Below are 12,842 nucleotides of genomic sequence, written 5' to 3' on the forward strand. Positions count from 1 at the left end.
TTCATATGCTTCAATATGACAAACAACCTTTCACTACCATTTCCAACTCCCAACAGCCAATTTTGTATCTAATTGGCTAGATCACTCTCTATCCTTGAAGATATTACCTTCCAGTCCAACATGTCTAACATGCAGCACATAGTCAAAGGCCTTGCTGAAGCCCACATAGACAACATCAACTGCTCTGCCCATTGTTAATCCTGTCAGTTACCTCTCTAAATTACTCAACTCATGAGCCATGCAGACTATCCCTAACCAGTCCTTGTCTTTCTAAAAGCAGAGATATCCCGAGTCTCAGATTCCACTCCAGGAACTTGTCCACCACAGCTGCAAGGCTCACTGGCCTGGAGCTCCCTGGCTATTCCTTGCAGCCCTTGTTAAATAAGCATACATTAGCTAACTTCCCAGTCTTACAGTACGTCACCCTTGATGAAAGAAGGCAAGAATATCTGCCCCAGCAATTCCTTTCAAAGAAAGGATAGGCAATGTTTGATAAAGGAAGAACAGAAAAATGACTTGGTTATGGAAAGGTACAAGTACAGAAAGAAGGTAGGAACATGAAACTTTCTCGCAGAAAATCTGAAGAAACATAAGAGTTCAAGAGGGTGATGGTGAATTCAGTACTGTGCAAAAGTCTTAGGTACATGAAAAAAATCTGTAAAGATGCTTTTAAAAGTAATATACTGAAAAGTTTCTAAATATCAAAAGAAACATTATAAACAGCAAAGCACTAAATCAAATCAAAATTTGGTGTGATCATCCTTTGCCTTTAAAGCTACAATAGAGACTCTGGTTTAAGGTGGCACTACTGAAGATGGGTGACAGCTTACTGGCAGTTTTGAAAGCAAGAATTACAACTAAATTATTAATAACACTCTGTGGAAAATTGTGGTAAACAATGAAGAGGTGAGCAAAGGCAAGGCTAATCTGAGAGTCGAGGCACGTTCGAGACGAAGTTAGAGTTGGAGACGGAGTTAGAATAAAACTGGAGCAGAGCAGTTTCAGAGCCTGTCCATCTAAATCGAGAGCGAGGTTGGGGCAATCTAAGCACCACCCTGATTTGGAAAGATTGGGAGGCTGGAACGTGTCGGTGAGGTCCAAGCCCAGAGAGTATCGCTTCGGCAGGGCCTGGGTCTAAATACGGGAGACAGTTTAAACATTGGGCTGAATGGATTGAAAAGGCTGGATGTTGGGGACCAGAGGCGAGGGTCGGGCCGCTCACTGAAAAGTTCACTCTGCTCTCCACAAGCCACGGCACTGAGGCTGATGCGATGGCTGCTGGGGGTCCCAGGGCTATGGACTCACTTTTGTTCTGATTGCTATTGGTTGTTTTTAATTCCTGCATGATTTGTGTTGTTAATTTCTCTGTGCATTGGCTGTTGTTTTTTTTAAAAATGGGTTGTTTTGAGTTTCTTGTTTTGTAGCTGCCTATAAGCAGACGAATCTCAAGTTTGTATAATTTATACATACTTTGATAATAAATTTACTTTTGTGTCTATTCGCTTAGGTAAACTGTCATGCAGTTTCGTACAATATATTGGCTGGTAGATTGTTCCACGCTTCTTGGAGAACTTGCCACACTTCTTCTGCAGACTTTGGCCGTCTCACTTGTCTCTCCAGGTAATCCCAGACCGTCTCGATGATGTTGATATCAGTGTTTTGCAGAGGCCATACCAACTGTTGCACAACTCATTCTTATTTTTGTTGGAGATAGTTCTTTATGACCTTGGCTGTGTGTTTGAGGTCTTGTCCTGCTGCAGAATTAAGTGGAGACTGATCAGACGCCTCCCTGATGGTATTGCGTAATACAGTGGCATGCAAAAGTTTGGGCACCCCTGGTCAAAATTTCTGTTATTGTGAATAAAAGCCAGTGATAACCTGATTTCCAAGAGGCATAAAGTTAAAGATGACACATTTCTTTAATATTTTAAGTACTTTTTTATTTCCATCTTTTACAGTATCAAAATAACAAAAAAGGAAAAGGGCCCGAAGCAAAAGTTTGTGCACCCTGCATGGTCAGTACTTAGTAACACCCCCTTTGGCAAGTATCACAGCTTGGAAACACTTTCTGTAGCCAGCTAAGAGTCTTTCAATTCTTGTTTGGGGGATTTTTGCCCATTCTTCCTTGCAAAAGACTGCTAGTTCTGTGAGTTTCTTGGGCCGTCTTGCATGCTCTGCTCTTTTGAGGTCTATCCACAGATTTTCAATGATGTTTAGGTCGGGGAACTGTGAGGGCCATGGCAAAACCTTCAGCTTGCGCCTCTTGAAGTAGTCCATTGTGGATTTTGAGGTGTGTTTAGGATCAATATCCTGTTGTAGAAGCCACCCTCTTTTCATCTTCAGCTTTTTTACAGACTATGATGTTTGCTTCCAGAATTTGCTGGTATTTAATTGAATTCATTCTTCCCTCTACCGGTGAAATGTTCCCCGTGCCACTGGCTGCAACACAAGCCCAAAGCATGATCAATCCACCCGTGTTTAACAGTTGGAGAGGTGTTCTTTTCATTAAATTCTGCACCCTTTTTTCTCCAAACATACCTTTGCTCATTGCAGCCAAAAAGTTCTATTTTAACTTCATCAGTCCACAGGATTTGTTTCCAAAATGCATCAGGTTTGTTTAGATTTTCCTTTGCAAACTTCTGGTGCTGAATTTTGTGGTGAGGATGCAGGAAGTGTTTTCTTCTGATGACTCTTCCATGAAGGTCATATTTGTGCAGGTGTCACTGCACAGTAGAACAGTGTACCACCACTCCAGAGTCTGCTAAATCTTCCTGAAGGTCTTTTGCAATCAAACGAGGGTTTTGATTTGCCTTTCCAGCAATCCTACGAGCAGTTCTCTAGGAAAGTTTTCTTGGTCTTCCAGACCTCAACTTGACCTCCATCGTTCCTGTTAACTGCCATTTCTTAATCACATTACGAACTGAGGAAACAGCTACCTGAAACCACTTTGCTATCTTCTTATAGGCTTCTTCTGCTTTGTGGGCATCATTTATTTTAATTTTCAAAGTGCTAGGCATCTACTTAGAGGAGCCCAAGACTGCTGATTGTTGGGACAAGGTTTGAGGAGTCAGGGTATTTATAAAGCTTTGAAATTTGCATCACCTGGCCGTTCCTAATGATGACTGTGAATAAGCCATAGCCCTAATAAGCTAATTAAGGTCCAAGACCTTGGTAAAAGTTATCTGAAAGCTCAAATCTCTTGGGGTACCCAAACTTTTGCATAGTGTTCCTTTCCTTTTCTTCATTCTAAAATTGTACTAAACAAAAATAATACACTAATCTTGCTTAAAATTTTGAAAAGAATGTTTCATCTTTAACTGTGCTTTTGGAGATCAGTTCATCTCGTACTCACTTAACTATTCCCAGTAACAGAAATTTTGACCAGGGGTGCCCAAACTGTTACATGCCACTGTATATGAGAATTAATAGCCTGGTCAGAATTAATGAAATCCTCAATGCTGTACTTCTCAACATTGAGGATTCCATTAATTATGAACAGATCACCAACTCCATTTGCAGAAATGCAACCCCAAACCTGCAGGGAACCTCCACTGTGCTTCACTGTTGACTGCAGATACTTATCCACGTAGCGCTCGAGCTCTTCTATGGATAAATTACCACCTGTTTGACCCAATAGTTTCAAATTTTGACTTGTCAAAATTCAGAGGACTTGCTGTCATTATTCATCACCTCAGTCTTTGTGTTTCTGTGCATAGGCAAGTCTCTTGGCTTTGACTCCACTTCAGAGGAATGGCTTTCTGGCAGCAACTCTTCCATGCAGACCACTTCTGACAGACTCTCTGGACTGTAGAGGGATGTACTTGGGTTCCAGTTGTTTCTCCGAGTTCAGAGCTGATAACAGTGCTGGATTTCTCCGAGTTAGAAGGGACATCAGTTTGATGTATCTCATCTGCTGCATTCAGTTTCCATGGCCGACCACTGAGTTTCTGGTCCTTAACCATGCCTGCTTCTCTGTGCTTCTTCAGAAGAGCTTGGACAACACATCTTGAAACCCCTATCTACCACAAAATTTCTGCTGGGAGTAGACCTTGCTGATGCAGGATGGCCACTTTGTGTCTTGTTGCTATGGTCTTGCCATGGTGTAAGAATTTATTTGAAGGCTAAATTGTCACACCCTCACTTTTTAGTTTGGTTGTCCTTCGCCAGTTTGATCCCTTCTGTTTCAGTCAGTTTGGTTCATTCAACTCATTATGTCATTGATCATTAGCACCTGTTTGTTATCTTTGTTTAATCATGCACTGGGCTATATACCTACAAAGTAATTTAGTTTTTATTTGAAAAGTGAGCCATTACTAATATGGTACTTCCTTAAAAGAAGTACAAATATTTCTCTAACATTTAACTTCTTGGAAAATGAATGTTTGGAAATCTAAAATTTCCTCTGCACACTAATGCAGAAGGCAAAAAAAAAGAACATCTAAAACAAAATTTATATTAAAAAATTAGGATGCCTAAAATTTTTGCACAATAGTGTATAGAATCAGAATCAGGTTTATTATCACCAGCAAGTGACTGGTTGCATCACGGTCTGGGATGGAAATACCAATGCCCTTGAACAGAAAATACTACAAATAATGGTGGATATGTTCAGTCCATCATGGGTAAAGCCCTTGCTACCATTGTGCACATTTACAGAGAGTGCTAAGACAAAATAGAGGGAAAGAAGAGTGCCAACATACTCTGCTCTTGTAACAGGCATTCAGAATCAGAATCAGGTTTATTATCACCGGCATATGACGTGAAATTTGTAAACTTAGCAGCAGCAGTTCAATGGAATACATAATACAGCAGAGAGAGAGAAAAAATAATAAAACAAAACATAATAATAAATGAACAAGTAAATCAAGTATATTGAATAGAGTTTTAAAAATGTGCGAAAACAGAAATACAGTATATTATAAAAGCAAGGTAGTGTCCATGGGTTCAATGTCCATTTAGGAATCAGATGGCAGAGGGGAAGAAGCTGTTCCTGAATCGCTGAGTGTGTGCCTTCAGGCTTCTGAATCTCCTACCTGATGATAACAGTGAGAAAAGGGAATGCCCTGTGTGCTGGAGATTCTTAATAATGGATGCTGCCTTTCAGAGACACCGCTCCCTAAAGATGTCCTGGGTACTTTGTAGGCTAGTACTCAAGATGGAGCTGACTAGATTTACAACCTTCTGCAGCTTCTGTCGGTCCTGTGCAGTAGCCCCTCCATACCAGACAGTGATGCAGCCTGTCAGAATGTTCTCCACGGTACAACTACAAAAGTTTTTGAGTGTATTTGTTGACATGCCAAATCTCTTCAAACTCCTAATAAAGTATAGCTGCTGTCTTGTCTTCTTTATGACTACATCAATATGTTGGGACCAGGTTAGATCCGCAGAGATCTTGACACCAAGGAACTTGAAGCTGCTCACTCTCTCCACTTCTGATCCCTCTGTGAGGATTGGTATGTGTTCCTTTGTCTTAACCTTCCTAATGTCCACAATCAGCTCTTTCATCTTACTGACGTTGCGTGCCAGGTTATTGCTGTGGCACCATTCCACTAGTTGACATATCTCACTCTTGTATGCCCTCTAGTCACCACCTGAGATTCTACCAACAATGGTTGTTTCGTCAGCAAATGTATAGATGGTATTTGAGCTATCCCTAGCCATACAGTCATGTGTATATAGAGAGTACAGCAGTGGGCTAAGCACACACCCCTGAGGTGCGCCAGTGTTGATCGTCAGCGAGGTGGATATGTTATCACCAATCCACAGACTGTGGTCTTCCGGTTAGGAAGTCTGGGATCCAATTGCAAAGGGAGGTACAGAGGCCCAAGTTCTGTAACTTCTTAGTCAGGATTATGGGAATGATGGTATTAAATGCTGAGCTATAGTTGATGAACAGCATCCTGACGTAGGTGTTTGTGTTGTCCAGGTGGTCTAAAGCCGTGTGGAGAGCTATTGAGATTGTGTCTGCCATTGACCTATTGTGACGATCGGCAAATCTTAATGGGTCCAGGTCCTTGCTGAGGCAGGAGTTCATTCTAGTCATAACCAACCTCTTAAAGCATTTCATTACTGTTAATGTGAGTGCTACCGGGCAATAGTCATTAACGCAGTCCATATTATTCTTCTTCAGTACTGGTATGATTGTTGCCTTTTTGAAGCAAGTAGGAACTTCTGCCTGTAGCAGTGAGAGGTTGAAAATGTCTTTGAATACCTCCACTAGTTGGTTGTCACAGGTTTTCAGAGCCTTACCAGGTACTCCATCAGAACCTTCTGCCTTGCGAGGGTTCACTCTCTTTAAAGACAGTCTAACATCGGCCTCTGAGACAGAGATCACAGGGTCATCAGGTGCAGCAGGAATCTTCACAGCTGTAGTTGTGAATACAGTCCAGTTCACTGATTCAAAGCAGTCCTGTAGGTGCTCCTGTGCTTCCCTTGTTCAAACCTTCTTGGTCTTCACTACTGGTGCTGCAGTCTTCAGTCTCTGCCTATACTTAGGGAGTAGAAGTACAGCTGGGCGATCAGACTTCCCGGAGTGAGGATGTGGAATAGCATGATAGGCATTCTTGATGGTGGTGTAGCAGTGGTCCAGTGTGTTGTTTCCTCTGGTATTGTAAGTGATCTGTTGATGGTAATTGCTTAGTGAGTTTTTTCAGACTGGCCTTGTTGAGATCTCCCAAAACGATGGTGAAAGCATTATGGTGATGCATGGTAGTTATCCCAAAGTTATACTACGCATGATGACTCATAGAAGGAAAGATTGCTCTTAACAATACAGTAACAGGTGCCACAACAGTGTTGTTGGAGAACAACAGAGTTAAGGGGGAACTGGAGCCTAAAAAAAGTAGAAGAAATGCAGAAGTAATTAAAAGGTCATGACGTTCAGGGAAAATTTCTGGCAAAAGAACAACAGAAAATGACTTGGTGATGGCAAGGTACAAGTAGCAAACAAGGAAAGGACACACTAGAAGCTGGAAAAAAAGATAGGCTTAGGATTTACCTTTCAGAGGATACATGTCAATGATCAAAGGTAAACATTCAATGATGATTAGGGACCAGAGAATCATCTGTACAATACCCAAAGTAGTCAGCTCCTTCAGAACAGGACAGAAAATGACTGAGGAAAGGGTAAAAACAAAAAAAAACCCTGAAATGCCTAGAGATTTGAAGATTAAAAATGTTAAATTGTTAAAAATAAGTTAACAGATTCAAAATGTTGGTTGTCCACTTCCTTTCAGATGCTTCCTGACCAGCTGAGCTCCTCATGCATTTTGTACTTTACTCTAGATTCCAACATCTACAGCCTTGTCTATCCCAAAGTATATTTAACTTTCCCATGGCATAAATAATTAAAACATTCAGGGCTCTTTACTGAGACATGTCCAATTCAAAGCCGCCACATTGAATAACTTTACTTAAAGAAACTGACAAACAAGAACTCAATCAACATGAACAATACTTTGCATAAAACACTGACCCATATCATCCTTTCCATGGAAAACTGAAGTGCATGTTTCTTATTACAATATATATCTGAAGTCTATCTGAAGGTTGCATCAAGGGGGTCCTTCAATGTTTGAAATGCTTCTGTAAGCTCAATCATGCGGAACTTGTGTACTTCAATGAAAAATATCTTCAGCGATGGACACTAACAAGCTTAGAGCAACTACTTCACAGCTAGTAACCACACAAAATGAACTTCAAGTACTAACTCTAAGATTAATGAATGCAACACTCAGAGCCTGGATACACCTCCAGTTCTGTTAGATCAGGAAGAAGAATATATTCTATCTCAGTATTCAAGAACCAAATAGGAAAAATGTTGACCGTGAAATGCAATCACATGGTACAATTTTTTGCTGCACGACTACACAGAATTTCCTGAGTTACGCATGATTTGGTGTTCATTGCATTGGTACTGCATTTGTGGCATTTTGTTCTGGGTCTTTCATGTGTTCATATGGAATTGAAGCTTATTTCCTCCTATATTAAAAGAGCCCAGTCTTACCCAGTCACATGCCAGGGTGCCCAAGAGATCCATCATTACCCACTATCGTTCATTTCCCCATATGTTATCAGTATCCAATTAGTTAAATTACTGCCCACTTTGGTTAACTATAAATGTGCTTAACAGGAAAGTTTTACTGATTAAGTAGGATAAGAATACACTTCTTAAAAAAAAAACAAATTTCTGCTGAGTTATCTGTTACAATCATAAGTGATTGAACTTTAACAATTTTCATAAAAATTAAATGAACAGAATGAAATTCCTACTAAGAAAAGCATGATATTACTTCCAACAGAGCAGCTACCGAACTATCAATGTTCCAACCAAATTAAATTGTTTCTTTAGGGTGTTAGATGAACACTGGAAATTGTGTACCTGGCATTTTCGTACTGTTTTACTGCAATTAATGTGTCTTCAATTGTTTTGTTCACCAACGTATTCACACTGGCAATGAAAAAGTTAATTGCTCCAAGAAGTGTCTCCCCATTTTTACACAGCAGTTTCTGAGTTTCAGCATTATATCCAAACTCTTCCTGAAACACAAAGAGATTGAAAAGGTTCAATGCAATGCCTGAAGATGGCACACCAGTTATTATTCCACATCCCATCTTTCCACGTTTTGCAAACCCATTGAGGCTGAACTCAAAGGAGAGCAAATATGGATAACAGTGATTACTTATTTGATGAAGATTTCTGTGGTTAATGTCATTGTAAAGCAGAGTGCAAAAGAAAAACAAAAAGGCTTAATTTTTGGCAGTTATTTGGATGAAATTCATTTTGATATCTGTCAAGCAACTAGGCAGCACAGGAGGGACTACAGTACAAGGGCAGAATGAGTAGCTAGGAGCTGGTGCCAAATGTCGAAGATGGACAGTATGTGGTAGTTACTCACCATGCATATCAATACTAGTCTCCTTTTAAAAAAGTACATTACGGGCAGTAACCGACTTCCAAAATTCATGAAAGAAAATATATATTTACTTTTGTTGCCGAGAGTCAGCAGGAGTAAATTTAGAGAACCAACACTACGGTGAAGCACATTGGTAGCAGTTTGAGACAGGAAAGAAGTGAAGCATTAAAAGGCCATGCTAAAGAAAGATAGGATTGATCCCACAGATCTACAGGCAGTCCTCGGGTTACGCACGAGTTCTATTCCTGAGTCAGTCTTTAAGTCGGTATTGTACGTAAGTCAGAACAAGTACATCCGGTATTATTTAGCGTCAGTAAGTCAAACATTTCTCTTAGTATATAGTATATATTTTACCTTTCTATGCATATAAAACACTTAAGAAACGTATGTATTCAAATAATTAAACCACTGCGTTGCTTAGTGTTAATTGTAGCTTTCATCGGGGCAGGACCTTTCACATGCTCTGTTATTCTCACTTTATCCTTTAAAATTGTTCTGATCGTTGACCGACTGTAGCCTAATGATTTTCCAATGACCGATGGCGTTTCACCTCTTTCCAAACGTTTTATTATTTCCACTTTATTTTCAATCGCGATCGCTTCCCATCAATGCAACAGAAACACTGCGGGTGGCGGGTCCTGAGCTCCGCCAGCTCCCGAGGTCCGCTGGGTCCTAAGGACCTCCGCACTGATTTCCCCGGGTCCGAAAGTCCATTGCACTGAGACAGGGTAAATGGGAAAGTGGGGGTTGTGCTGAGTTTAGGTATTTGATCCTCCACAATATTCCGCGTGAGAATTTAAACTGGAGGTGGCAGTGTTTTTTTTTTAAGAAGAGGTTGAGTTGCGAGCTCGACATCCGGCACGAATGTCGGGAGTCACTGGATCGACATCAACCCGGCACGGGAGCAGTCTCTCACTGGATCAAACTCGAGAACCTCTGTTCTCCAGCCCGGCGCTGATCTCACTGCGCCACCAGCCGACCGGAAAGGGGGGGGGTCAGGGTGAATCTTACTAAGAAAAATTTAAGCCAAATACAAAGTTAAACACTCAAACAGTGTCAACGGCAACGACTTAAAATGGCGGACGGCATTGCAATCTGACTTAAAATGGCGGACGGTGTTCTCCTTCCTTGGTTCATAAGCACGAGTTGTCCGTTAAGTTGGATGTTCGTAACTCAGGGACTACCTGTATCTATCAAAAGATGCAAGGAAACAGAATGCAGAGAAAATTAAAAGGCCTTAAATATAGTGAGGGACTTTGATTAGGGGATCCCTAGTGCCGTGAAAGGGATGAAAATGAAATTTCAGGCCTTGTAAACAGAGTGTGATGGTTGATATTAACGCCACATGTCTGCACATGTTGGCAAGGTCAGAAACGGAGCAATAATTAAAGGTGATGGCCAGGTCGATGATAGGCTTCAATAAAGGGAATTAAAGATGGCAGTTTTGAAAAGGCAGCTAGGAAGGAACAAAATGTGCCTGTGGATAGGGTGCAGCTTCTGATAATCAAGGAACAATAGATACCTGAGCAGCACGCAATTAGGTGGGGGTTATGTGAGAGGAAATTAAGGGAACAGAGATGAATGTCATAGAGCAAAGGTCTGATTAGGGCTGGGTGGAAGCTGAAGAATTACAGAAAGTTGTCGGATCAAAGCCAGTAACGTAAGAGGAGCAGAAATAAGTTCAGTTCTTGAGGTGAGGGCATGTATAAGCCTATCAACTCTTTTGATGAATACGAAAGTATTCAACAAAAGGCATCAGTTCGTGCATTTGAGCACAACTTGGTCAAAATCCAACTTGTGTATTAAGTTCAAGGTTTGGCTGAATGACAGATCTATATGGGAAAGTCTGAAGAGGAAGTCTTTACTTCAATATGACTTGTCACTCAAAAGACTCAATTGTCATCTTGTCTGAAACCAACTTGATCAGAGACTCAAAAAAATTTAACAAGTAATGAAAAAACTGCACTGGTTCATGGGAATGGTTTAACAAGTAGCAGATTTCCAATACAGAGAAAGATGGTGTTGTATATTGAGGAGCAGAGAATTTAGGGAAAAAGTACTGTATAGAAAGCTAACACAAAACAAGGAGAGAAAATTAAGAACGCTCACAACACAGATTGTTTAGTACAAGGTGGTTTCAGCCAAATGTACAGGGTCTTTGAATTATATTAACTATCATATTGTTCCAACTGAAATAGGGTCAACATTTCGCAAGCATTTAGGTGAGGCCTCAGCCAATGGCATATTTCAACACCCATCCTGGAGAATGCAGAATGAACTGATAGGGAAATGGGGAGGAGTCCAGGAGAAACGGTGGAATGGCAAATACAGAAAGAACAATCTTTCCAGCTCCTGGTCCCAGGAGAAAATGGAGCCAGTGAACAATGTGACTAAGAGTGACATCCTACTCCTACTTTCTTCACTTCTTTCACATCATTTTCTTTCTCAGTGTGGTTCTGCTACTGTTGGAGACTGTGATCTACATTTTGATGGTGTGTTTTTGAGCCAATTGAGCGATCTGGTGCTTTTCCGTCTCCAAGAGGGTTCTGTCAGGCTTCAAGTGAAATATGTGGCCTCGAGGCTAAGAAGCCATGAGCCCATGATCAACTCCATTTCTTGCCGATTAAAGCGCCGAGGAAGATTGAAACCATCGAAGCAAGTGCAGAAGGCCAGAGGGTGTTCAGTGCCGTCTACTCTTTGATTTGATTATATACCATGAAACTGAACTGCCTCAAGGGATTTTAGAAGGGAATTCAAAATAAAAAGCTGGTAACTGAACCAATACAGAAACCAATTTCTACTTTCAATTTAATAAAAGGCAGCACCTGCCAGATTGGTCAAGAACAGCACTGGAATCAGAGGCTGAACTAGGAAGCTAATCAGAGTCAAATGTCACTCCACTCTTCAAGGGAGGGAGGGAGTCAGAAGAAAGGAAATTGTAGAGCAGTTAGCCTGACCTCAGTGATTGGAAAGAAGTTGGAATCAATTGTTAAGGATGTGGTTTTGGGCTACTTGAAGGCACATGATAAAATAGACCAAAGTCAGACTAGTGGTCCTTAAGGGAAAACCTTGCCCGACAAATTTTTGAGGAAATAACAAGCAAGATAGACAAAGGAGAATCAGTGGATGTTATGTACTTGGATTTTCAAAAGGCCTTTGACACACACGAAGCTGCTTAACAAGGTAAGAGCCCGTAGTATTACAGGAAAGATACTAGCATGGATGGAAGATTAGCAGACTGGCAGGAAGCAAAGAGTGGGCATAAAGGGGACCTTTTCTGGTTGGCTGCTAGTAACTAGTGGTGTTCAGCAAGGGTCGTTGTTGGGACTGCTTCATTTTACGTTGTATGCAAATGATTTAGATGATGGAATTGATGGCTTTGTAGCCAAGACTGTGGATGATACAAAGAGGTAGAGGAGCAGAGTGTTGAGGAAGCAGGGAGGCTGGACAGATTAGGAGAATGGGCAGAGAGGTGGCAAATGCAATACAGAGTCCGGAAGTGTATGGTCATGCACTCTGATGGAAGGAATAAAAGCAGACACTACTTTCTAAATGTAGAGAAAATTCAAAAATCCATGGTGGGAAAAAAAGACTTGGGAGTCCTTGTGAAGGACTGATTTGGTGGTGAGGAAGGCAAATGCAATGGTAGCATTCATTTTAAGAGGACCAGAAAATAAAAGCAAAGATGTAATGCTGAGGCTTTATACAGCACTGGTGAGGCCTCACCTGGAGTACTGCGAGCAGTTTTGGGCCCTTACTTAAGAAATGATATGATGACATTGGAGTGGGTCCAGAGGAGGTTCATAAGAATGACTCCTGGAATGAAAGGCTTATTGTATGAAAAGTGTTTGATGACTCTTGGGCCTCTAACCGCTGGAATTTAGAAAATTGAGGGGGATCTCATTGAAACTAATCAAATGTTGGAAG

The 12,842-nt window shown here is 41.0% G+C and overlaps 1 protein-coding gene across 5 annotated transcripts in view; it reads right to left on the reverse strand.

The window, feature by feature from the left end:
* The window catches only part of LOC140726466 (arfaptin-1-like), a 136,059-nt gene that overhangs the window by 10,924 nt on the left and 112,293 nt on the right, over positions 1-12,842 (reverse strand). For all 5 annotated transcript variants that reach the window (XM_073042888.1, XM_073042886.1, XM_073042887.1 and 2 more), the window contains one exon: positions 8,381-8,538. In XM_073042888.1, coding sequence (XP_072898989.1) covers positions 8,381-8,538 — 158 coding nt within the window. The remainder of the gene's footprint in view (positions 1-8,380; positions 8,539-12,842) is intronic.

Source organism: Hemitrygon akajei, chromosome 4 (assembly GCF_048418815.1).
Source record: "Hemitrygon akajei chromosome 4, sHemAka1.3, whole genome shotgun sequence".
Classification (NCBI taxonomy): domain Eukaryota; kingdom Metazoa; phylum Chordata; class Chondrichthyes; order Myliobatiformes; family Dasyatidae; genus Hemitrygon; species Hemitrygon akajei.